The sequence below is a fragment of the Mixophyes fleayi genome, chromosome 4, assembly GCF_038048845.1.
Source record: "Mixophyes fleayi isolate aMixFle1 chromosome 4, aMixFle1.hap1, whole genome shotgun sequence".
Taxonomy (NCBI): domain Eukaryota; kingdom Metazoa; phylum Chordata; class Amphibia; order Anura; family Limnodynastidae; genus Mixophyes; species Mixophyes fleayi.
The window spans coordinates 51,246,089-51,271,412 of record NC_134405.1 but is presented as its reverse complement, the minus strand read 5'-3'; the positions used below and the strand labels follow the sequence as shown (position 1 = coordinate 51,271,412).

Here is a 25,324-nt window from a genome sequence, read left to right as displayed (position 1 = left end):
GTAAACATATTTGTGACATCATCATACACCAATTATGACAAATCAATGCTGGAGACAGGAGTCAGAGTGTTGTAGCTGTCACAGCCTGGTTACTTAGTCACCACTCCTTGGTGACTTGTAATATTCTTTTACTTTATATATCTATATATACATCTATATATGTATATAATAATGTGTGTATATGAAACACGACAGATGTTTTTATTGATACATCTGTGTGACGCAATTGTATTTCCCGCACTGAGACGTCACTGATACAACAGCCCATGATTGGCCAGCATTGATGGACTTCCTCACGCCCATAGCAACCAATGAACACCAGGAACCCGTCTAACCAATTCAGAATCACGTTAACACCGCCCATGTTAGTAGTCACGCCCCCTTCCTACTCTCCAGCGTTGTTATAGCCGAAGGCGTTAGACGTCATCTGGCCACGCCTATGCCAGTTCCGGATTGTCTTGTAAACAATTGACGTAATTGGCTCACTGTCCACCTCCCCTATCAACCATTGTATCCTCCCCTTAGCAACTGACTTCCTGCTCCTCCCGTGATGTTACGAGTGACTGTGACGTCAGAACGCGGAAGTCGCCGAAGTTTCGGGGGACCGTAAACTGGCGACGGTGGTGGGATAAGGCAAGATGGCGCCGTCCGGGCTGAAGGCAGTGGTCGGAGAGAGTAAGTGTCCCACATTGTATGGGGGGTTTCTCGTCCGGACCCGTGCGCAGAGCTCAGCCCTAGCGGTTTGTGCCAGGCAGACCGGTTGAGAGGGCAGAGTGCCAGCTTAGCCTATGGGAACGTGACGTCATAAGATAACAGGAAGTGACGTCATGCTATAGGATATGTCTGAGTTATTATAATAGTCACCACAGTGTAAAGATATATAATATATGCACACTTTACTATACTATGCAAGTATGTACTGATGGGCTCTATATGTAAGATATAAGTGTGTGCTCACAAGCTGGAGGATATTACAGCTGTGTCATATTGTGTGCACAGAAATATCCAGGTATCTGACATAATATATCTGTATATTATAGTGCTATAGTTAATTTAAGTAGTGTACTTGGGTATACCTTCCCTCTACATGCTAAAATATAATTTAGGTCCCTTCCTTTAAAATTGAGGTGCAAATTGTTTGATTTTTAGCGTACTTGGGTAAAATGATTTGTTTTCTGACTGAATTGTAAAGTATAGATTTGTCCAGAGCCTTAACAAATGCCGCCCATCTAGCCCTCAATTTTAACCAAATGAACCTAAAATATTCCTAAATTGCACCCCCCCCCCCTACCTACCTTCAGCGTTGCAACCTGTGCAGATGCCCCTATCGCACAGCCCTGGATTTGTCAAATCCTTTATTGTGTGGTAATCAAGGGCATTTTGGCTGGACATCTGAGTACATATGATGGCCACTTGAATGATCCCTGTTTTCTCAACACTTAAGTGTCTACCACAGTTGTCGGGGACACAAATAAAATGTAAGATCCAGCCAGTGAGCTGTCGGGTACACAAGCTTTTGCTGTAGTATCATCATCATTTATTTATATAGCGCCAACATATTCCGTAGCGCTTTACAATTGGGGACAAACATAATAAACTAATAAACAAACTGGGTGAAACAGACAAAGAGGTGAGAAGGCCCTGCTCGCAAGCTTACAATCTATGGGATACCTTCAAACTCTGTTGTTCAAATTCCCTGTTCCTCATAATTTCCACATTGTCTTTATTTTTGTTTATGTGATCTTTTATGTGTCCCTAGATTATGTCCCAAACAAGGGCCAGGATTTTATTATTGACTGACCAATATTCCCTTGCTTGTGGTTGCATTTCTCAGTATTTGTTCTCATCCTGTATGCTTTATAATGATGACAAATAGAATAGTATGATGATAGCGTCCAGAGGTCTGGTCATGTTCCATAGGTGTAGTCTAGTGTCTTCTGCCTGTATAAACCAGAGATTGGTTAGTTACTTGGGGACTCTAGTCCCAGTGCTGCTGGAGAGCTACAGGTTACCTAAGGCTTGCACAGAATGTTTATTCATGTCCAGTACTCGGGTCATGTTGGGTAGCTGCTGTGTCTTTTGTCTGTTCAGTGTTGTTTACCTGTGTCTACCTAAAAGTCTGCCAGGGAGCATGAACAAGTGCATATTTCTATAGCAGATCGTTGGCCATTAGAATATACCTCCCAACTGTCCCGATTGAGATGGAACAATCCCGATTCTAGCAGACTGCCTGGCCATCCTGACTGTCCGGTCTGGTGCTTCAGTAGGGCCAAGCATGCCCAGGGTGATGTGGTGCACATACACTGTTCTCATTTTGACTGTGACAATGATTAAAGTAATCTGCACACCCTTAAATGTGTTTGCTGTTAGAGCAGATTTGATTATTTAGCAAACCATTAATAAAGATGCTGTCATATTTCTGAGATGTTCTGTGCTTTTGAGCTTTAATTATTTATTATGTAGTTCTTGCAAATTGTATACAGCGCTCAACACACTGAAATGTTCGGTATGTTTTCACGACAAACTAAAGTTACAATCTAATTCTCTAGTTAATTGGAATACATAGAGGAAATGTGACTTGTCCTAGGTCACAAAGAAATTTGAATTGTGGTCTACAACATATCTCTTCATTTTATTGTTAGTGCATTTTATTATTGAGCTACTCCGTCTTCTTGTGTTCTAAACTACCAACTTGTTTGTGTAGGTAATCCGCTTATCAAGCGAGACGTATATCCTAGCAGGCGTATTTCTTCCTAATTACAGCTCATGTTTCAAAATTGAAGCAGAAAGTGTTTTCACTTGACCACACACCTGAGTGACCTAATTGAACAGATTGTCCCTTGTTGCAGTAAGTCATTGTCTCCTCACACAAAAGTCAAAATGGTCATAGGCCGACTGCAATTTTGTCCAGGAACAATAAAATTTGGGTGATCAGAGGCCGTGTTTTGTTGGTAGCCCCACAACACGCTGTCATTTTAGGCCAGTTCTTTTTAAATCTCATAGTTCACAGTACTGATATGGTAAATATAGCATATTAAAAGCAGTATGTGTGCATTGTCAGTTTAGGAAGAAAGGCTTATTGTCAGTAATCATACAAGCCAGGTAGTTTGAGGATAACCCCCTTTTTTAAAAAAAAGAAATAAATAAAAAAAAAACCCACAGCTGTGGAAATGACTGGGTTACTTGTTTTGGGATAGATTCCACCAAACAGTTCACTAAATATTCTTAAAAGTAATTGGTAATAAATACTGTTTTGGGTCTTTTTTTTTTTCTTGAATTTATAGATGCCTACTACACTTTGCAGACTTTTACACGCAACAAATCACAAACACAGCTTATAATAACACACAGATTGTATGTTTTGATATTTAGGAAGTAGACAAATATTTTTGGGAGCCAGTGAGCCAAAAGTTGTTGTTTTTTTGTTTTGTTTTTTGTTAAAATCTGTAAGAGAGCTTAAATAGGGACAGCTTTGAAGGAAAGAGGGACATTGGTATTTGAACCCAAAAGCCTTATCTCAGCAAATGTTTAACAAGTACCTTCAAAGGTGTTTTACTTATAGGAGTACCACATAAACTGTTTACATATATTCAAAATACCCCTTAATGTATATTAATGTGTTCTAAGCAACACTTTAATGTACTTACATAGGTAAGAAATACCCCCCTACTCATTAGCTTTGTGTATGTTTTATGCTTTACAAATACATTCAACTGTTTTAATGAAATTAAATAAACAGATGGAAGTATCACTTGAATCTGTTTGAGGTATTCTAGTGGGTACACATACTAAAGGCACATTGAAGCCAGTTCTTTTCTGCGCTGAGTGAATATTTATTAGAATGCAGCCAATTCACCAGGGACCAGAGCCATCACTGAAGATCCATGGCTGGGTCCTTTGCACACACTTCACTTGCTCACCAGGGTATTTAATCAGCGGCTTCCTCTTCTCAGTTGTGCCTCTTTCTTGTCAGGCTTAGACTCTGACTCACAATGACCACAGGCTTTTTTCAGAATTTGGTCTGGACTCTGATTAGGAGTACCTGGCTATTTTCAGGACTCTGATTAGGAGTACCTGGCTATTTTCAGAACTCTAATGATGCCCGAAAGTGTCAGTAAAGGCCTTGGTAGCCCTATTAAGGCAATTCTAGACACCATGAATGTGGAAGACAATTCATCTTTTTTTGGCCTCTGGTACATGTCTGCACACTTCTTCGCTTTGCATGGACTGGTTGAGGAAGGGCCTCTTTGATGGTACCTGCCCCTCTGAGCTGGGCAGAGCCAACTATTTAAATTTCTTGATTTTGGAAGTGGTGCCCTGAGGTTGTTAGCCTCACCATTTGCGCATCTACGTATACCATTGCCTTTCACTGCATTTTCTGACAGAGTGTCTGGTCTGTGGAGCACACGTCAAAGTATTTCCTGGCTGGTATTCCCACTAGGGAAAGCTCATCTTCGGGCCTGTGCTTAATACAATGATCAGCCAGGTGACAGGAAGCATAAATACCATTTATCTCTAAAATAAGACTAAAAGTAATAACTAGACCTGTTTGCTCCTTTCATGAGAAGCTCAATAGTGTGAGAGAAAAGCAGACTCCCTCTTTCAGCGCAGACTGTGTTGGATTCTGTACCATACATTGTGACATACATACAAGTTGAATTAGCATATGGATATCCTCCATGTGAGCAGTAACACCACGCAAAGGCTTCAACCATTGTTACTGACCATTCACACACATTTCATGTCTCCTTTCACTGACAGTCATACACTACTCTCACTATACTCTCACACACACCACCGCGCAACCCCTCACACCTCCGCATAATCTTCACCACAAAAACCTCTGCACAAATTCACCCACGCTCGCCTCTGTACGGTCTCCCCCACGCTCACCTCTGTACGGTTCCCCCCTTTACGGTCTTCGGGTACCCGTGAACCATACTGATGTTTCAGCCACACATACAGGTTGAATTAGGACATGGATATCTCCATGTTAGCAGTAACGCCACACCAATGCTTCAACCATTGTTACTGACCAGTCACATATCTTTCATGTCTCCATTCACTGCCGGTCATACACCGCTGTGCGCCACTCCGCATGGTCACCCCCCTGTGCGCCACCTCCAAACCCAAGACTTAGTCTAGCAGGTGGTCTCCCAGGAGTGCAGTATTTAATTTGCATTCCTACTCTCAGACCTATTTTTCAGTCTTTCTCATAAAGACAGGAGATTTGTTTTGCTCTATACCAAACTCTGGAGGTCCTCTTCTTTCTGAGGTTGTGGTTCAATGGAACCTGAAGTGGTATTCTACAAACCTCTGAGAACCTTTGAATGACCTTCCATTTCCAAATGGTATTTCTGTATACAGTGGTGGCATCAATGAAGCACTGAGTAAGTCTCTGATCATATTAAGGACACTTCCACATCTTGATCTGCCCAGTGCATCATCATTTCCTTTCAATTTTTGTTCCTAGGCCTGCCCTTCCAATTTTTGGTGGTACTTCCTTTCTGTCTGTTGATGGCTTTGAGAAACGTTGGTGGTGATGGTCATTGAACTGCTCCAGTTACCAAGGGTTAATGATGACCCCCATAACTGTATGACTTTTTAATCAAGGAAGCATAACGCTACGAGCTTACATTAGCCTTAGCCAATTCACAAATCGGCTGGTTGCTCAACTGCTAGAAGTTCTGTTAACGCTCCATTGTCCATGCTTTGTGTGGACACAAGATTTCATGCAGGTTATAGGACTGGTGGTGTTAAACATAGAGACAGGACCTTTACTTCGTTCCATACCAGGGATCTGCAATTAGTCTCCAGCATTTGGTTCATTCCCACCATACCCTCTATTAGCTAGATGGGTCTAGGTTGGTGCAGCGTTTTAAACTTCCTCACAGTTTGCGACCTCCCATAAATGTTTTGGAAATGAGGCCTGTATTCATAACCCTCCTTCATTGAACTGTGAGACCCTTGTGGGCCACCTGGTATGAGTACAGTTGAACAATGACCCTTACCTGTGCACATATATATATCCCGTTCACATCGGGGGGAGTGGAGAACTGGCTTGTTGACAAAATGGGCACTGCATCCAGCAACAGAGCTATCATTTAAAATGTTAGCACTTGGGGTGAGAAACAAAAATGCCGCCCAGCTAGCCCTTCATTTTAAACAAATGAACCTAAAATATTCATAAACTGCACCCTGGTGGTGTCCCCTATCTCACAGCCCTAGTTACGGCCCTGTTCAATGTGTTTCACTAGCTCAGGTGCAGATGAGGAACACCCAAGGTGGACCTCATGGCCCCTAATTAGAACTTCAAGGTTCCAAGTTTTGTGGCTCAGTACAAAGACCCATTAGCAGAGGGTGCTCAAAATATCTGTCTCATGTGTAGTCAGTGGTTACACTTTATATTGTCCTGCTGGCCTCTGCTTGATTTGCCCACGTAGCTTTTGTTGAAATGCAACATCACAGCTAGAATTTAGCACTTGAGCACCCAGTAGGCTATGTATGATTCAGCTACTGTGTGTTTTGTATCTGTTTTTGTAAATACAGAGTTAGTTCCTGGACTTTGTATGTATTTATACAAATCAGCGAGCCAGCTTCCGCACTCTTTGTATGCACAATGTGAAGAAAACGGATCTTGAGCTGCTGTACCTGATTGTGTACTTGTGCTGTTATTTCCTGAGTTATGTGTATACATATATAAATCAGGGAGGAACTGTCCATGCACCCACCCTCAGAGCAGGTCTTGCAGTCCAGTATATGACCAGCCTAGTCATATTACACCACACAGCCTAAGCCTGTATTTGTAAATACATCAAGAACTATGTTACAGAAGTCTGTTGCATGTAGCTCAGCTCAGGGGCTCCCTGCTTATCTACCAAGTGATAGACTATCACAGGATTTCCTACAAGTCACACACGCCCAGCTTTGTAGCATCAAACTTCCTCTTTTTCTTTTTTTTTTTCTTTTTCCATTTGCTTAAATATATTTTTCCCTTTCCCTTTGTTATTCTTTAATCACTTGTATCTCAAAAAGCAAAGTGCTGAGTATTCAAAAATACAACGCAGCATGGCCATATGGAGAATGTGAGGGGTGCACGTAAATGCCATTAACGTGATGGAAAAACTCCATATTTCTTTTTATGTGCGACAGGAACACATCACCCACATATTGCAGTTTGTATCATACAGTTCTTCTTTTTAACATGCAATGCTTCTTCCCTGTTAAGAGAATAAAAACCATATTGCTAACCATTTAAATGCATGCAGAAAGATAATGAAGGTAATATTCTTTAATCCCTTCATGTCCAGAGCTGGCTCACTCCTTCATGACCAGAATATACTTACTCTATGTGTCGATTACACAGGGATAAGTGTTTACTGCAAAATATATATATTATTTTGAGAAAACGGCAGAAATGGGATTTTATTTTCATGCTGTTAGTACTACCCCATCCATACACATCTAAACTTCTACTGCAAGTTTTAGAGTGGGTCATTAGAAGTTGTTTTATGACTAAAATTGGCCTTTCTTCACCCCCACAAAAGTATTTAAAGAAACAGTACATGCATGCATTCAGTCCACACCCACTCTTACCCTCTAAAGGGGGACAGAGAGGTGTATTATAGATCTCTATGGTATGGGTATTTGACATTTTACAACATACTGAGGAGGTCTTGTGCAGCTGGTATGGAAAAGTTACAGGGATGCATCGATCCAGACAAATATGGAATCCACCTAATAAATACCAACATCAAACCCCAACATCAAACCCAATCCCTAACCTATCTATATTAATATCAAGCAGATAAAACCTAAATGATAACATTGTTATTGCAGCTCATAGAGTGGAAAGGCAGGTAGTCATTTCTGGCTTCCCTGGGGCCTGTAAGAGCTTTTATAAAATAAACACAAACAAGGCCGACTATTGTAAATCTTCCAAATGCGTTTAGCAACGTTCCCAATAATACATTGAATTTCAATTGACTCGTTATTGGGCCTTGTGGTCATTTTTGGGCCACACACTGTGGTATCCGTGTGGCCTAAGAGCCATTTTGTATATTAAAGATGGCCAATCATAAATGCACTGAAGGAAGTAGCTGTGAGTGAGCTAGTCATTTTCTCGCAGTATACTGTTTTACTTTGTGACAGGTGTGCCGAGAGGACTGTGGTAGGTACAAAATCACCTGGGTCCCAGCCACAGGTACCTGCAGCCTGAGAGGGTGGTGGGTCAACAAGTGGACGTAAGAAGGCCTGAGATTACTCACGGTGGCCCTGTTGGTGGATTATATCTTTATGCTTCTTTAATATCTTATTTTGTTTCCGGTGGTATTGAGATATGTGCTGTTAGGAATAACTTGTTTTCCTGTCCTCTGCAGAAATCCTGAATGGGGTGATTGGCAGTGTAAAGAAGGATGGGGAGTGGAAGGTAAGTGTCCAGGGTAATGATTCCTGTGGTGTTCTGCAGACGCTCGCTCATATACACTGAGAAAGTCTGTGTGTACGGTTCCCTAACTCATCCACTCTGTGTTATCCTAGAGTTGTGTTTATTGACATCACATCTGATACGCCATAATCACAACGACCCTCCATATAGTGTGTGTAGATGTGCAGGCACCTTCTTCCATGTCAATACATGGAAGTCTGATAATTAGCCTGTTACACATGTTTCACAGCAGTCTCCTCACCTGTGGATACATGGCTATCTTCAGAGCTGCCAGAGAACAAGAGTGACCGTTTATACTGGATCACTTTTGGCATAAACATTCCTTGAAACCTTATGGTCTCTTTTTTGTACAACAATTGTACAGCATGTGGTATCCAAGGCTAGAGATCATTTTACTATAAATGCCTGGTATAGAAGCCTGTTTTCCTTGTCTATCTAGTTTTTTATCTCTATCTCAGTCAGCTTCCCATTGTTCACTATTGTTCCTTCTCAGTATAATTTGGCATATTGACTCATGTCTGCTTTAATTGTGTATTTTTTTAGGTAATTGTTGGTTGAGTTGTATGTAGTAAATTCTAAATAAACAAATTCATATTGTTATACAGATCAGCTCCTGTATTTTTACAGGCAATCAATGTGATTGTATTCTCTCTGTATCCTGTAGGTTCTGCTGGTGGATCACACTAGTATGCGTATACTCTCCTCCTGCTGTAAAATGTCAGATATACTGGATGAAGGCATCACTAGTAAGTCTGTAATGGAAGAATGTTATGCTTGAAGTTGCGGATTTGTGCAGACATTAACACTGGTGATCCCGGGTTTAGGGCTCGGCACCGGGGGGTTTAGGGCTTGATACAGGGTGGTCCTGGTTTAGGGCTCGTAACTGTACCATTGGTGTCTAGTATAGGACCAGTTATATATGGAGGCACACCGGATTGAGTTATTTATACCAATACTTTTTCAGAGCATTTGGAGAAAGTAAAATAAATGTAATAACCTTTATTTAAAATATAGTTTCAGGGATATTGAAATGCAGGGCCAGATTTATAATTGAAGGTAAATATGACCCTATTGTGTATGAACAAAGATGGGTCTGCACACCTGCTTTACTAAATCTGTATATTGAGTTACACACATCTTCAGTTAAGCACAACCTTAAATCTAGTGTATAGAGATGAGTCCAGAGTAAAGACGTGCCACTCATAATTCTCTTCAGCTCCAATACTTGCACCCAGTTTATGTAGGAGCAAAAATGTATGTCTCTTAGCTTAGTTATTTGAACATCCATGTAAATGTGATTCATTTCAAAGGGATGTGCTTAACTTGTGTCTGCATATGCATACCGTACTGCGCTAGCATATTAACGCCACTGACCTGCAAGAGGCCATAAGGGCATGATTTGGGCATTCTAAATACAGGTGCATTACAGTTACACTGTGTAAATTCTGTTACCGAGGGTGGACTGTGGACTGGAAAGTATGAGTGCACAATTACACCATATCTTCTCCCTTTGCACATTTCAGTTGTTGAAGACGTTAATAAGAGGAGAGAACCGATCCCCAGCCTGGAAGCCATTTATCTTATCACCCCCACTGAGAAGGTATTTCAATCCTTGTGTATATATTTTTAGTCGTCATATGATATCCATTCTTGCATTTCACATGTGGATACTTCATTGTTTATAAGCATATTAGATTTCTGTCACTATGTAAGATTAGTTTTACCAGTTCAGAACAGAATATCTGACACACTTTTCTCAAACAGGAAGCACAGTTGTGAAACGCGTCAGGGGATTTCTGTCTTGTGTGTTCCGTATGAGAGAAAAACAAAGTTAGATGTTTCATCTTACTCTATTTTCAAGATGTTGACTTTATAGTTGGCCTGTATAATAAATTGTATAAGAAAATGTAGATGTTTGCATTTCTAGATACTCTAAGGGGGGGATTTAATTCACTGAGATGTGTTATGGAAGGAATCTCTGCTCATTTTCTCTTGCACCCCATAGGGTTGTGCAGAACAATGAGCGAAAATTCCTACCGTAAAGGCTGACAATGTGCACAGTTGGAAAACGCCAGTAATTGTATCTCCCCAAATGACAAAATAGAAAATCCATAATTCCTATGATATCAATGTAACTGGCAAATCTCCACTGTATGATAAGCATATTCTCCCTGTGTTTGTAGCTGCGTTACTATGGCTTTTCATTAATAAACTAGCAACAGATTTTTTCCCTGTATATCAGTAGATATCACCAGGGCAAATGCTACAGGTTGCCATGGGTGTACTACAGTTCATGTTAAGGGTGTTTGGTGCGGCAATAGCAGTATAGTGTGAAACATTATAGTAGATGCACTGACAAGGTTTCCGTATTGTACTGGAGATAATGATATGTTATTGACGCAAAGTAGATTGAAGCTCCAAGGAATGTTGGCGAGAGACTCCCAGCTTACTCTGAAGTTGTAATGAACCACGTCCCTTTCGCACTCCAATTTGAGTTTCATTTATACCATACATCTCAAAACTAGCAACTTGATCACAGGATTGGACGCATGATGACTACGCTAAGATAACAGTCAGTAAAGGATGTTTATGAACTACAAAATATGCGGCGGTGCAATTAATTTCTATTTGTGCACCTAAATGTTGTGTATATCGGCATACCTTCACTACACCTTCATGCCGACATTTGGAGCTGTCCCGTAGAAGCCGCCTGAACCTCCTATTTTGGGTCTTTTTGGACCACACCCTTCATTAAAGTAAATTTTTCTATCTGTCCTAAAATCATGCTTTTTTTTGTTGGTTTAGTAACAATTATTTATATTTATCTATATAGTGGGACTTTCTTTATTATATGTGCCTTTTTTGTGTGTTTAAATGTTTTTTTTTAGGTGAGTGCTGTATGTCTAGAAAGTAGGAAAGGTGTCGAGGCTGAGGCTCAGTTTCCATCACCTCTAAGGACATTTAAAAATAAAATTAAAAAAAAGTAATTTTTTCGGGGACACAACCCTATGCTGCAATTTGTACATGTTACATAAATTACTGTGTCTCTTGCTCACCTGCATAAACTGTAAGAACACATTGTCTCTTCCTCAGTGTATAAAGGCTGTATTCTCACGGTCATGGCCTGGACCAGTTAGACAAGTTCCTCAGATGCTACTTTTAGAACATACAATAATAATTACATTGTTTAGCCATACTGCACTACAACAATATGTTCCTTCTATTCACCCTGCCATGGTTATATCTCTTTCATAACAAACTACAATCCAAGGGGAAAGCATCATCAAATAAACCAAATTAATCAATTGTAGCATGGATATAAACTGACCCCTAGCTGCTCTTTACCATGAATAGTTACAGTATTATCCAGCACTAATGTTATCTGTGATGTTATTATGCAACATCTTTCTTATCTTTGGCTTCTATGTGTATTTTCTGATTGTCATCCAATGGTTAAATATGCTGTACTCTGTTACAATCTGCCCACATCTCATGGCTACCATTGTCCATGCTGACCTGTATTTAATATACGCAGCATATATTATTTGTTATTAAGACATTCAATACATATTTTAGCGACTTGCTTAGTGTATATTAACATTATCATTGTTTTATCTTTTTTCTTTGCACAGTCTGTCCAAGCTCTTATATCGGACTTCAAAGATTTATGTTCTCCTATGTACAAAGCTGTTCATATATTCTTCACAGACAGTGAGTATTGCAGGGCTGGAATATAGCGATCATCACCTGTGGTGGGTGGGGTGACAAGTAGTACATTCTGACACTTTGCTCTACTGCTACAAAAGCTGGATTTGTCTGCAATAGGAGAGGGGAATAGTAACAGGATAGTGTGACACCTGTGGATACTAAATAAAAAGGCTTATTTAAGCGGGCTCGTCACCTACACACAGATGAAGCATTTTGGGGCTGAACTGATATTCATCCTATGGATTAAACAGGACTTTGTGACATGATCAGAACATGCCATGACTGAGCGTGAGAGCTTGTGGCTCAGCCATGTCGCTGGTTCCTAGTTAATTGATTGCTGAATTCTCATGAATATCCATCCCTAAAATGGTCTGCCACCATGCTGTATATATCAAGATGTGCTAGGCCCATATTCACCGATCAGGCACAGCATTAAAACCACCTACCTAGTATTGTGTAGGTCCCCCTCGTGCCGCCAAAACAGCTCTGATCCTTCGAGGCACAAGACCTCTGAAGGCATCCTGTGGTATCTGGCACCCAAGTCCTGCGAGGTGGGACCTCCATGGTGTCTTTGACTTGTTTTTCCAGCACATCCCACAGATTGGATTGAGGTCTGGGGAATTTGTAGGCCAAGTCAAAACCTTAAACTCTTTGTTATGTTCCTCAAACCATTCCTGTACATATTTTTGTAGCATGGCAGGGGGCATTATCCTGCTGAAAGAGGTCACTGCCGTCAGGGAATACCATTGCCATGAAGGGGTGTACTTGGTCTGCAACAATGTTTAGGTAGATTGCATGTGTCAAAGTAATATCCACATGAATGCCAGCACCCACATGACGTAAAAGAAAACCTGATTCATCAGACCAGGCCACCTGTTTCCAATGCTCCATGGTCCAGTTCTGGTGCTCATGTTCCCAATGTAGGCGCTTTCAGTGGCGGACAGGGGTCAGCATGGGCACTCTGACCAGTCTGCGGCTACTTGGTCCCATTATGCAGCAAGCTGCGATGCACTTTGTGCTCTGACATCTTTCTTTTATAGCCAGCATTAACCTTTTCAGCAATTTGTGCTACAGTAGCTCTTCTGTGGGAATGGAGCAGACGGGCTAGTCTTCACTCCCCACACGCACTAATGAGCCTTGGGCGCCATAACCCTGTCACTTTGTCCTTCCTTGGACCACTTTTGGTATATACTTAGCACTGTATACCGGGACCACTCCACAAGACCTGCTATTTGGAGATGCTCTGACCCAGTCATCTAGCCATCACAATTTGACTCTTGTCAAAGTCACTCAAATCATTTTGCTCAGTGTCTTCCAACACATCAGCTTCAAATACTGAGTGTTCACTTGCTGCCTAATATATCCCACCCCTTGTGAGGTGCCATTGTAACAAGATAATCAATGTTATTCACCTCACTTGTCAGTGGTTGTAATGTTGTGGCTGATCGGTGTATCATTGGCATTTCTTAGCCTGCTGCAGGTTAGCCTGAACAAAGCAAATGTCTGCAGCATTTAGAGCCTATGAAAGGTGTTCTTTGTGATGAAGGTGTTTTTCAAACATAAGTGCTAATATAGAATGAAGAGCAAAAAACATTTTATGCTGAAGGAGACAGAATATATAATGCATAACATGATTTCTATTTGTGAGGGAGTTCAGGGGGGTGTTCTAGCCCAACTCTAAAATACACCTGACCAGCATGTGTGTGTGCAGTACTTGTCCTGCATATAAGAAATAGCATTTGCACCCCTTAAAGTGCAACATGGTTTGCTCCGCTGCAAATTCTGCACCCAGGAAAAATTTGCACCTAGCTCTAAATCCGACCTGTAGAAATTTTACACCACCACTGCCTTAAATGATCGCCTTGTGTCCCCAGAACTACAGTTAGCGCGTTGGGCATCACATGAGACGTTCTGTATTATTGGATGTGGTAGTAATTTGCCACTTCATCTCCCAGTCTGGTGGCCTGATTGATGGTTTTGAGGATTCACAAGGCTGTAACGGTTAGAATGCCAGTGGAATGAGCCATACATGACTGTTATATGGGGTGGTGATACTTGTTGGAATTCTTTTCCCTGTGTGGAGAGCCTTGTTAAATAAGACCTATAAAGTGGTCCGGCACGTGTACAGTAGGACGAGGAAGGTTACAGAGCCTAGTGGTCAGAATGTGGAATAACTTATAAACCTCTGCTCCACAGCTTGTCCTGAGTCACTGTTTAATGAGATGGGGAAATCGAGGGTGCCAAAAGTGATCAAAACATTAAAGGAAATTAATTTGGCGTTCCTGCCTTACGAGTGCCAGGTAAGGCATACTTATTACCATCATATTAGATCAGTGTACTTTGTACTTTTTATGATTGAATAGACCATTGCACATGAACACTAGAAAATTTGGATAGCCCATGGTTCCATCTCTGGCGGGGGGGGAGGGGATTCAATTCCCAGCGATGATCTGTGACAATTCTTTGATATTCATTCGGGTAATGTAGTGCCCGGAAATGACAGCAGCCAGACATCGCAGTGATATCTGGCAGCTCATTGTGGGAATTGAATTCCTCCTCGTGTGTCATGTTCTTGGGATTGGATTGGATTGGGGGGGTGTGGGTGTGTGACGTGACATAGGAGCATTTCATCTCTAACCTGAAGTACTTTTCTTACCAAGTAAATGATAAAATAAGAGTTCTTATACAGTATGTTACCTTGTTCTTGCTTTCTGTAGCGTTACTTCTACCTGTCACCTAATACAAGCAACACTACAGAATCTATGAAGGGAACACTCTGATTTATTCAGATGTTTGAAAAATGTGTTGTTTTTTTTTTTAAATAAAATAGAACACCATCCTGTAATTTATTATCCTCCTATTACTAATAAGATAATTGGCAATTTATTGTTACTTCTTTTCCTGCTGCCTTGTGATGGAAATAACACACTGACTGACTGACTGAAGCCGTTTTTATACATATACTTGTTTGTTAGGTAGTTTTAGATGACCTCATTCACTACACCCGACCTTTTAGATGTAGTCAGCAGGACTATCCATGGATTACCCTATGTATATGCTATGCTTCAGCTGTAAGACCATAGAAATAATGGCATAGGGAGTATGAATTAAAAATGGGTGGGTATTTACAGCACTGAGCGAAACCAAAGAATGAAGTGTCAGAGGAACTTGCTGGTACATGTGATGGTTATAAAGGCTATTTTATACGGACTGATATCCGTTCTAATATGCTGATGGTTTACGACAACGCCTCTCATAGTGATTGGTAAAGTAATGTAAACACATCTGATCACACACATTGCTCTCAGCAGGTGGTGTATTTATAGAGTCAAGTCAACCAATTTGGAAGTGTGATGAACGTGCACATTAATATATCTCAGGCCTCCTATAATAATCTCTGTGGCCTGCAGATCTCATAGTGCTGTACACAATATTGAAGATGGAGAATCTAAACAGGAGATTTGTTAAATATAACTAGTAATAAACGGTGGGGGGCCCGGTAGCATCAGCGCCCATACCTGACATCAATAAATAGACCAATAGAAGGGAAGGTCTTTGTTTCACAAACTTTTAGAAAAGGAGATGAGCATTAAATATAGTGCTTATTACTGCAACTATCACATAGCGATGAGAGCCGGTGTTGTTACTGGTGAAGACGTATTCTGTGACACCTTGGTGTTATTGATCATGAATTGAGCAGATGTGTTTCAGTAAATGTTATGTTCCTGCTCTTATGACACAATTGGTCATTTTTAAATGAACATAACGTAGGACATTTCTGACACAAACTCTGCACTTCCAGGTCTATTGCTCAGACGCAAAGGACTCTTTTCGCACCCTCTTCAGCAAAGTGGAGAAGGCAGAACGTAACAGGTGCCTGGAAATGTTGGCGGAACAGATTGCCACATTATGTGAGACACTGAAGGAGTACCCATCTGTCCGATACCGCAGGTAAGCCCCACATTCTGTCATTTCTGTGCTGGTGGGCATTCTGATATAACGAGTCTCACAGGCCTGATCTCATGGTCCTTCACTCTAGAGGCAGAATATCCCCTGCAATCACAATAAATTCCTTTTCTGTTATCACCCCATAATTCTAACATCTACCACGGTTGTTGTTTTTCTTTCTATGCCAGTGGCTACGAGGACAACACAACTCTCGCTCACATGGTGCAAGACAGGCTAAATGCATTCAAAGCAGATAACCCCAGTATGGGAGAGGTGAGATGTCATCAGCTGTGATGCTTTTCTGGGATGGGTCTATCTATATCTTGATTGAGAAATGAATTTAATACATCTTGGCAGCAGTGCTCATCAGCTGTTCAGCTTTCATTATCTACTGTCAACATCTGTAGAGGACATGCTGTCCTAAACTGGGGTAATAATGATGGATGTGACCTAGAAATGGTATCCAAAACCCCACATTTCCCATGGCTTGTTTCTCCAACCTCTCACATTGTTTTTCCTGTTCTGTAACCTTTTCCTGTTCTTGTAGTCTTTGTCCTGTTTTCTTTCATCCTATTTAGCGCTCTCTCCCTCTACCTCCTTGTCTTCAGCTCTGTGTCTCTGTTCTCCACCTTTCTCTTCAGCTCTGAGCATCTTTCTGTCACACTCCTGGTCCTTCATACCGGTCCTGAATGCAGCTTCTCCCTCCCTGTGTGTTCACCAACTTCTCTCCCATCCCAGGGCCCAGACAAGTCCCGCTCCCAGCTTCTCATTGTGGATCGTGGCTATGACCCTGTATCTCCCCTCCTGCATGAACTCACCTTTCAGGCTATGACTTACGATCTCCTAGATATTCAACAAGACATATACAAGTAGGTGCTACAGATCACTGGTGCAGTGTGTTTTCCAGATATGGCTCTAACAATCTCAATTTTATACATATATTTTCCATTCTTTACAGAGAGAGCCCACTTTGGTAGACTTTTTTCTTTATTAGGGTTTAAATATGCAACATAAACACACAGGCCGTTTTGCAAATATAACCAGTATGCTATCTTGGACCATTTAGTCTTTCTGGTGGAGTGTAAATATCCTTTACTTCTCCTGCCATCTGCAGTGACCCTAGCTGTACTGACAGCTCTGTCCGTGGCCAGCCCACACCCAATTGTCACAATCCCAACGTCATCGGGTCCCAGCCGAGTAGCACAAACAGATTTTCACACTAATCTATTTAAAATTAATTAATGTCAGTAATTTGGCCCGGTGGCGGGGCTGGCCTTCTGGAGAGTACTAAAGTGCTATTTACTCTCTACCAGAGGCTGTATATAGCATGCAGTCGCAGGATATAGGTTATATTTACTAAATAGGCCATTTGAGTCTGTTGTGAACATTTTAACCCTTAAAACCTTCATAAGTGATTTGTGATTTGTTTAATTTTTTTTCTTTAGTATTTAGTTTTATCTGTTATTTTGTGTAAGGCAGGCTCAGGCAACGTACAGCTCTCTGCCGTTGTGGTACTGCCAGTGGCTTTCTTGCAGCTCATGTGGGGACTTGTAGTTCCACAACAGCCGGAGAGCCAGAGGGTTGCCTTCCTTTGGTATAAAGGATAAGAGGGGTGGCAGTGCACCCAAATAGCCCCTGAAATGTGGAGACTGTGTAAAGGCATCTTTTTGCTAAGCAGCTATAATTATACCTAAGATGTCAATGAATCTTTTGAAGGACATGTGAATGTCCATGGATTGCGGCAACAATGGCCTATTTATACCACACAATACAAGCTGGCCACTGTGTATGTCACAGGAAATATACTAGATGTAGTGTTTGTATTCACTGTGCTTCTACCTAGGTTATCCATTGTAGGAATCGTATTATTCAACAGAGCCCCCATGTGCAGGAATGCCTGGTCACTGCTGTGGAGGAACGCTGGCTAAAATTAAATGTGGTTCAATATAAAAGAGTATTGAACAAATATATAGACATTAAGATCACATAAGTACAGTGTTTAATGTGTCTGCCACTTACATGAATGCAGGCAGCCATTCAGTAGGCTGAAGAAGTATAGATGAGTATACCACATATCAAGTTGCTGAATGTGTGGCATCACCCAGGCTATGCAATCTCTGTATTTCTTTTTTTTTTTGTTTCTGCATCTTGTTACTTTCACCTTCCCTCATTAATACCCCATTATTTGTCATTCTGCCTTCCAGCTATGAGACCACTGGTATTGGGGATTCCCGGGAGAAGCAGGTCCTTCTAGATGAAGATGACGATCTGTGGGTGGAGCTCCGTCATATGCACATTGCAGACGTGTCCAAGTAAGCAAATGTATTTTATCAGCCTGTCGCAGGGTTGTGTCCCCATGTCCTCCTCTGAACGTGTATCTCCTCTTGCAGGAAAGTGACAGAGCTTCTGAGATCATTCTGTGAGAGTAAAAGAATGACAACAGACAAGGTAGATTTCGTCCTCTAATGTGCACATGATTAGTAGGTTACATATAAATAGTGCAAATCATTTTCCATATTAGGGTGTTTAAATAACTGCATGGCTCATCTAATGGTATAACAGAATTAATTACTGGAGTCTTCAGACATCTTCCTTATGTAGTACACGTACCGACAACCGATTTCTCTCACTTGTGTCAGATAACTCGCTGTGAAAGTGAGAAAAGCGCCCACTACAATAACCAGGTGCAGTGCAAAGAGAAGTGACCGCAACAAACACTTCTATCCAATGCACTTAAACACCCAGATACACACAGAAAACGATATATTATGAAGTCAAAGGATGTCAGTTAACCTAGCTAATAGAACATTTAAGTTTACTACTCTTGCTTTACACTTTGACTATCTTCACTGATTAAACCTGTAAGATAACAAATCCCATCTGTGCAGCAGGCAGTACAAGTTCTTAAATGTATTTTCAAACATAACTAAGTAAATTGAAAATATAAATAAAATTAAATAAAAGTCCACCATTATTTTTCCACGCAGCATACTACGTGTGCTAGGTTATAGAAAGTAATACTTTAGTCCTCAGATAAGATTGATTCTCACAAACACTCTCTAATGGAAGAATATAATAGATTGAATCCTAATAATCATATAATATACATTTATGTTTGAATACATAGCATTTTGATATGAAAATAGATATGTTTACATCCAATTGTAGAGACACCATATAAGAGGCACACTCCCGGAACATCCTCAGATTATTTTTAGGTAAAAGAAGATCATTAAATGTAGAATAGCTCCCACTATATTACAAGACATAGATAAGGTTAGATGGTTGTCCAAGACAGGTGGTGTGTTTAAATGACCACTGTGTGCTGTCAGGATAAGAGATCTGTATGGATAGTAGATTTGTGTTTGTATTTTGTAACTTCCCTTAGATTGTCAGACAGTGTTTGGTGGAATATGTAGCAGCTGGTGAAGGATCGCTTCATGCAAACCACTTGGTCTTTGTCTTGTAACGTTAGTATTTTTCTTTTAAGGCCAACATCAAAGATTTGTCCCAAATACTGAAAAAAATGCCCCAGTATCAGAAGGAGTTAAACAAGGTAAGTGCTGTTATTTGGGGGTGCAAAGTCACTGTAAGAGCAAGGGAAATGGGGGGTTATAAGTAGCTCTTGGCAGTAATTGCTGGGGCAGGGATTACGAAGGGTGAACTAGTGATAACAAAACAATCCAGGTTATCTAGGAACTTTTATGGACCAACACTTTACCATTTCCTCCTTTTTCCTTGTTCGCTCCCAGTACTCCACTCACCTTCACCTGGCAGAGGACTGCATGAAGCACTTCAAGGGAACCATAGAAAAGCTTTGTTCTGTGGAACAGGTATGTCTGTCGTGACCAAGGACAGAAAGCGACCGCTAAGAAAGCTTATTCCTATAGTGTTACAGTTCATATGTAGATAATACTTTCATGGTTAATACATACGTGCCAAATGGGGGAATTATCACTGTATTCGGATCGAGCTCTGCTTCGACTATATTCGCAATTGTCCTGGTTGTTCTCAGAAGTCTGTTGTCAAATTTCATAGACTGCTGAGATCAGGGGCACTAAGCTTATATCGATGTATGTGCCACCACTGCTTTACTTGTCCATACAGGGACAGCCTTATGCACAAATATAGGCAAATGGTCCAATTGGTGGATCTCAAACTCACAGGCTCTATAATGATGTTAGTGAATGTCATATCACAACCACAGAATTGTACTGTAAAGTATTCATGCTAATTATTTGCCCCTAAATGTCATTACATAATTGCATGTCATACCCACCATCACACCCACCTTTAGGCTCACTTTTTTTTTTTTTTCCCTTCCTTTCTTTTGTCAATGATGCCATTATTAAAAGTGAGTTAAAACTTTGTGTGGTATTGTAGCTGCAATGTACTCCTATGTGGCAGGGTAGTTAAACTTTTATGGGGTTGAAAGGTTGTGAATATGGGCTGCTATATACATGAAAGTCCTAACGATGTGAAAAGTGATTACTGCATACAACTAGAGGTCCTGTAAGAGATTGACTACTTCTTCTTCCCCTCAAAGGACCTGGCCATGGGTTCTGACGCAGGGGGCGAGAAACTGAAGGATCCAATGAAGGTTATTGTCCCTGTATTACTGGATCCAAACGTCAAACCTTACGACAAAATCCGTATTATCATGCTTTATATCTATCTGAAGAATGGTAAGGTTCTGCTATAGGGCAATCTTAATACTTCAGCATTCTGTAATACCGCTTATTGCCTGATGGTGGCAGGCTTGCTCCCAGCAGAGCAATAATAATTATGAATCATATGAGAGAACAATAGTGTATGCTCAATATCCAGCCAGACATATTGACCCTGCTTCTCCATACAGGCACCTATATATAAGTACCTTTTACTGACCAATATATCTGTGACAAACTAAAACAGGAGACCCAATCTGCTTTTTAGAATAATATTACTAGTCACTGTTTTGTTAATGATATGTAAGATCAAACATTTTATAGGGCAATGCATGACTTGAATGAGGCAAATTGATTCAATCTTGCATCACATATAGATCAGGGCAGGCTGATGCTGAACGACATACCTTGGTAATAGGCATTGGAGCCATCAAACAACGTCGGCAGTACTTTAATAATAGGCTTGAGGAGACAAATACATTGCAACTGTATATCTCTGTTGGCCAAAGTCACTTATAATGGTCCAAACCGACTAACTCTTCTCATCTGTATGATAAATGTTAGGGCCATATTTTCTTTCTTGTGCATTGTTGTTGCTGTGTGTCAAGGAATTGAAATTAATTTAATATTGTTTTTGTCATTTTCTCGCATGTAGGTATAACAGAAGAAAATTTAACTAAACTAATCCAGCATGCCAATATTCAAAGTGACAGCAACATTATTCGCAACCTGCAACACCTGGGGACCCGTGTGATATTGGGGGTATGGTATTCGATTATAGCCTGTCCATCTTATGTCTCTAGAGTCTGCAGATTGCTCCTTGTTTTACACTATGTCCCAGAGACTATACACAACTATTGCGCTACATGGTGAGACTGCGTCATCTTCTTTCCTCCTCTTCACAGCAACCAACCTCTACTCCCAACAAGCCTGAGAGAAAGGTCCGTCCAGAGTCCACCTACCAGCTGTCGCGTTGGACGCCAGCCCTAAAAGACATCATGGAGGTAATTTAGTTGTTGACCTTTATCTATAATGTTTTTATTAGTATTTTCTAGGCTCAATGTGCTGCAGCCTTTAAATCTAGCTCTACTTTGACTATCTTCTATGGATGTGACAGAGGCTAATAGAACCTTGTGTATTGCCCATGTTTGTGCTCGATAACAACAGTATAATGAACTCTGTGTTCTCTGCTCTGTTTTAGGATGCCATTGATGATAAGTTGGATAAAAAACAATGGCCTTTTGTGTCAGAGCCTTGTGCTCAAGTAGGATCGGCCCCCACAGTGGTGAGGTGAGGAATTCTTAGTCTGTGTATAATGCCTGGAACTCCTTTCCAGTCTCTGGTTCTCATACTCTTGTCTGTATCTCTCAGTGCGCGGTTTGGACACTGGCACAAAACGCGTAGTGCTGCAGAATACCGATCTGGACCCCGGCTTCTAGTCTATGTCCTGGGTGGGGTCTCCATGTCAGAAATGAGATGTGCCTACGAGTTAACCAAAGCTACCGAATCGAAATGGGAGGTTCTGATAGGTCAGTTCTAAATAATCATTTTTGTCTTTTTTCTTATTTTATTTTATTTATTTTTTTAAATGAAAAAACATGCCTGCAAGTTATTTTATTTGGTCTCCTTTCTATCGTTTGCATTGTGCTCACTGAACTTTCTCTTTCTTTGTGTTCCATATTAGGATCTACTCACATATTAACACCCACCATCTTCCTGGATGGACTGAAGTCTCTGGATCAGTAGCCCATCAAAAATTCATGAAGAGCTTGTTTTATAATTTTTTTTTTATTCTTTGCAAGTTTTTTCCACCCTGGCTCTCCGTCCTCCCCAGTGTCAGACTGCGACCATACCAACAATGGAGACTGCAAAGTCCTTTGTGTTTCTTTCCATTGAGGACATTCTTCACAGAGGAGCTGTTACACCTACTCCATCCTGCCAGATGTCCGTGGGGCTACCTACCTGCCTTATTAAACCACTTTGTATAACCGCACAATCATTTATCTTGTCCGATCTCCAGCGATATCTACAACTAGTTCCCTGTTAGAATCTTTGAGTCCTCTGCTCTTCTCTCACCCCCTATTAAATTGCTATGACTTTTTGATAATATATTTTTTACTAAAACTCCATAAAATAATGAAGAATTTACAGCGGGGTCTTTAATAAGAGTTAATGTAAGGATATTCTTATAATCATTAGTGCGCAGTTGCTGTGGGACAGATAGTCTACCTGTCCACCCTCACCTCTGAAACACCGGAAGGATTGTTATATTTACTAGCACTGCAATAATCTGGGTAAGTAGGGTTCACTTTCCATAGACATTTCATGACTTCTACTTAATGACATTCAACCCTTGTAGGTATGATCCTGTGATGGGCATTGCACCTTATATACGTCTTATCCGTGCATTTATTTTCACCCATGTTTTCCAAACTGTTCAAAAATGAGTGATGTCATGCTGAGAAGAAGCCTAGTACAGGTCACCGTTTGCCAAAAGTCTGTAAAGACAAAAGTATATGGCTATAACTGATATTTGGTGGGAGGAGTTGTTGTTGTCAGGCATAAAAACAGAGCATTCTAATGGCTAAACACCGTTCTATCTTGTCATGTAGTAACACAGGTTGTTTTATGGGGCTCATACGCCTCACGTATTGAAAGAAGTATGTGTGAATACATATTTATGTAACATGCTTTCCTTTTTAAAGAGATGCTTCTTTTATATGCTATATATACGAGATGGATGGCTTTTTCTTGAAGTGTCTGCAGCAGTTTGTCGGAGTTCTATAAAGCTTTGGGGCATTGAATTACAGGGAAGAAGGCTGGTGGAGCCTTTTCTCCAGATGTCAGAGGAATGGGTGAGGTCAGGGAGCGTCACCCTTCCCAGGGAGATTAGCTTCTCCTCCATTCTGTCTGTAGTGGGAAGACTGCTGATGTTTTGTACTAGGAGAGCAGGAAGGATTTGGTGTGAAACTGGAGTGAAGTGCACAATCCAGTGTATGTACACATCTGACCTTGTGAATATTCCTACATACGGTGCTTTGCCTTTTTTTTTTTTTTTTAATATTGCTATTGAAAATAACATTCCTTTTCATCTTGAAATATATATACATTTATATAGCTGTAAGTCAGTATTGTAGTTTAGAATGGTTCTTTTGTAAGTGGTCTTCTCACCTTTTTAAATCTGTTTCATTTTCTTTTCCATTGAATAGCAGCTTCTCCTTTTTTATTTACAACGTGCTTATATCTTGTACCTAGTAAAGCTTATTTAATAATAAAGATGCATTGTTGATAGTAACCAATCGGTAACCAGCATTGTTCTGTGTAGTAGTAGCTAGACTAATGGAAGCAAGTGTCTGGTTGTTTGCACCTATGTTAGCAAGTAACTTCTGGTATGAGTGTAATGAGATTATCTGTGCCATTATAAACTAGTTGTCTCTGCTACTTCTTGTCTCTCGCACTGTCATATTCTGGAGTTTTATGTGGGAGATCTGATTGTAAGGTCTGTGTTGGGTAAAGCTGTAGGACCACGTTTATCCACATCTAAGCTATGACTCCCAATTTGTAGAGTGTATAGTACATGTTATAAATGTATATTTCTACAGAGCATACACCTAGCAATACATTCCCTAATAGTCATCATTCAAGCGGTGGTAAAGTTTGTGTCACCGTACAAATTTCTCCAATGTAGAGTGAGTGATTGTAATAACGTCTAATGAAAATGCTCTGTGATTGTGATAATTTAATAATAAAGAATAAGTATACCGATGTCTCTATTTGTGGCAGTAGTTGTGTTCATCTACAGCCATGCATGTGCTTTGGGAGACTTAATGTGACTGTCCAAAAAATGCTGCTCTAACACAAAATTGCCAGTCCTAGAAAATCAACAATAGTAAAAACATAATTATTTGTAGCAACCAATCAAAAATAGATTAAACAAAATATGAAAATATGTAATCAGAAGAAAACTGGATGGGCTCGCTGTCTTACAAATATATACTTATATTTTATCCCCTCGTCAGGACACATAGCAGATTTTGGAAGGGATCCAACGCTTTTTGAGTTAATGTGCTTAGCCCCCACCGCTCTAAGGCATTACATTGCTGTACAAAGTGCTCTTAGATGATATGTCTTGTTCAGTCCCTCAGTTTGTAGAAGCCTGGAATAGGGATCTACCTCGGACCCTCACTGATAATAAATGGCAGATAATATTTCTAGACACACAGACGAGTTCCCTCATCTTATCAGTAGTTGAGACCCAGTTTAAGATTCTATCAGGTTGGTATTTGACCCCTATCCGAATTCACAAATTTTCTCCTGAGATTTCAGCATCCTGCTGGAGGTGCAGCTCGAACCCTTTTACACATATGGTGGGATTGCCCTAAACTCTGTTGGAAAACGGTGATCTGTTTATCCAGAGAAATTGGGGGATCAGACAATCCCTGTTTTTGGCTTCTCTCACTCCCCCAATACATTGATACCCACTTACAAAAAGTCTCTCATAAACCATCTGAATAATGCTGCAGAAGCTGTTATTCCCCGTCACTGGCGGTCCACT

General features: G+C 40.7%; 1 protein-coding gene across 1 annotated transcript; it reads left to right on the top strand.

Annotated features, from left to right (window-relative positions):
- Nucleotides 1-535: 535 nt before the first annotated feature.
- On the top strand, nt 536-24,537 carry STXBP2 (syntaxin binding protein 2). Its single transcript, XM_075206985.1, has 19 exons — nt 536-675; nt 8,379-8,428; nt 9,111-9,192; nt 9,970-10,046; nt 12,079-12,157; nt 14,351-14,454; nt 15,957-16,105; nt 16,291-16,375; nt 16,841-16,971; nt 18,307-18,414; nt 18,493-18,550; nt 19,593-19,658; nt 19,855-19,935; nt 20,649-20,787; nt 21,425-21,531; nt 21,675-21,773; nt 21,971-22,059; nt 22,141-22,298; nt 22,454-24,537. The coding sequence occupies exons 1-19, from the start codon at nt 639-641 to the stop codon at nt 22,513-22,515; spliced, it is 1,761 nt and encodes a 586-aa protein (XP_075063086.1). The 5' UTR covers nt 536-638; the 3' UTR covers nt 22,516-24,537.
- Nucleotides 24,538-25,324: the final 787 nt, after the last annotated feature.

Excerpts from the sequence above, each read along its gene's own strand:
- STXBP2 (XM_075206985.1), top strand. The coding sequence starts at position 639 with ATGGCGCCGTCCGGGCTGAAGGCAGTGGTCGGAGAGA. Across the intron at positions 16,106-16,290 it reads CCATCTGTCCGATACCGCAG|TGGCTACGAGGACAACACAA; the intron begins GTAAGCCCCACA and ends TTTCTATGCCAG. Across the intron at positions 16,376-16,840 it reads ATAACCCCAGTATGGGAGAG|GGCCCAGACAAGTCCCGCTC; the intron begins GTGAGATGTCAT and ends CTCCCATCCCAG.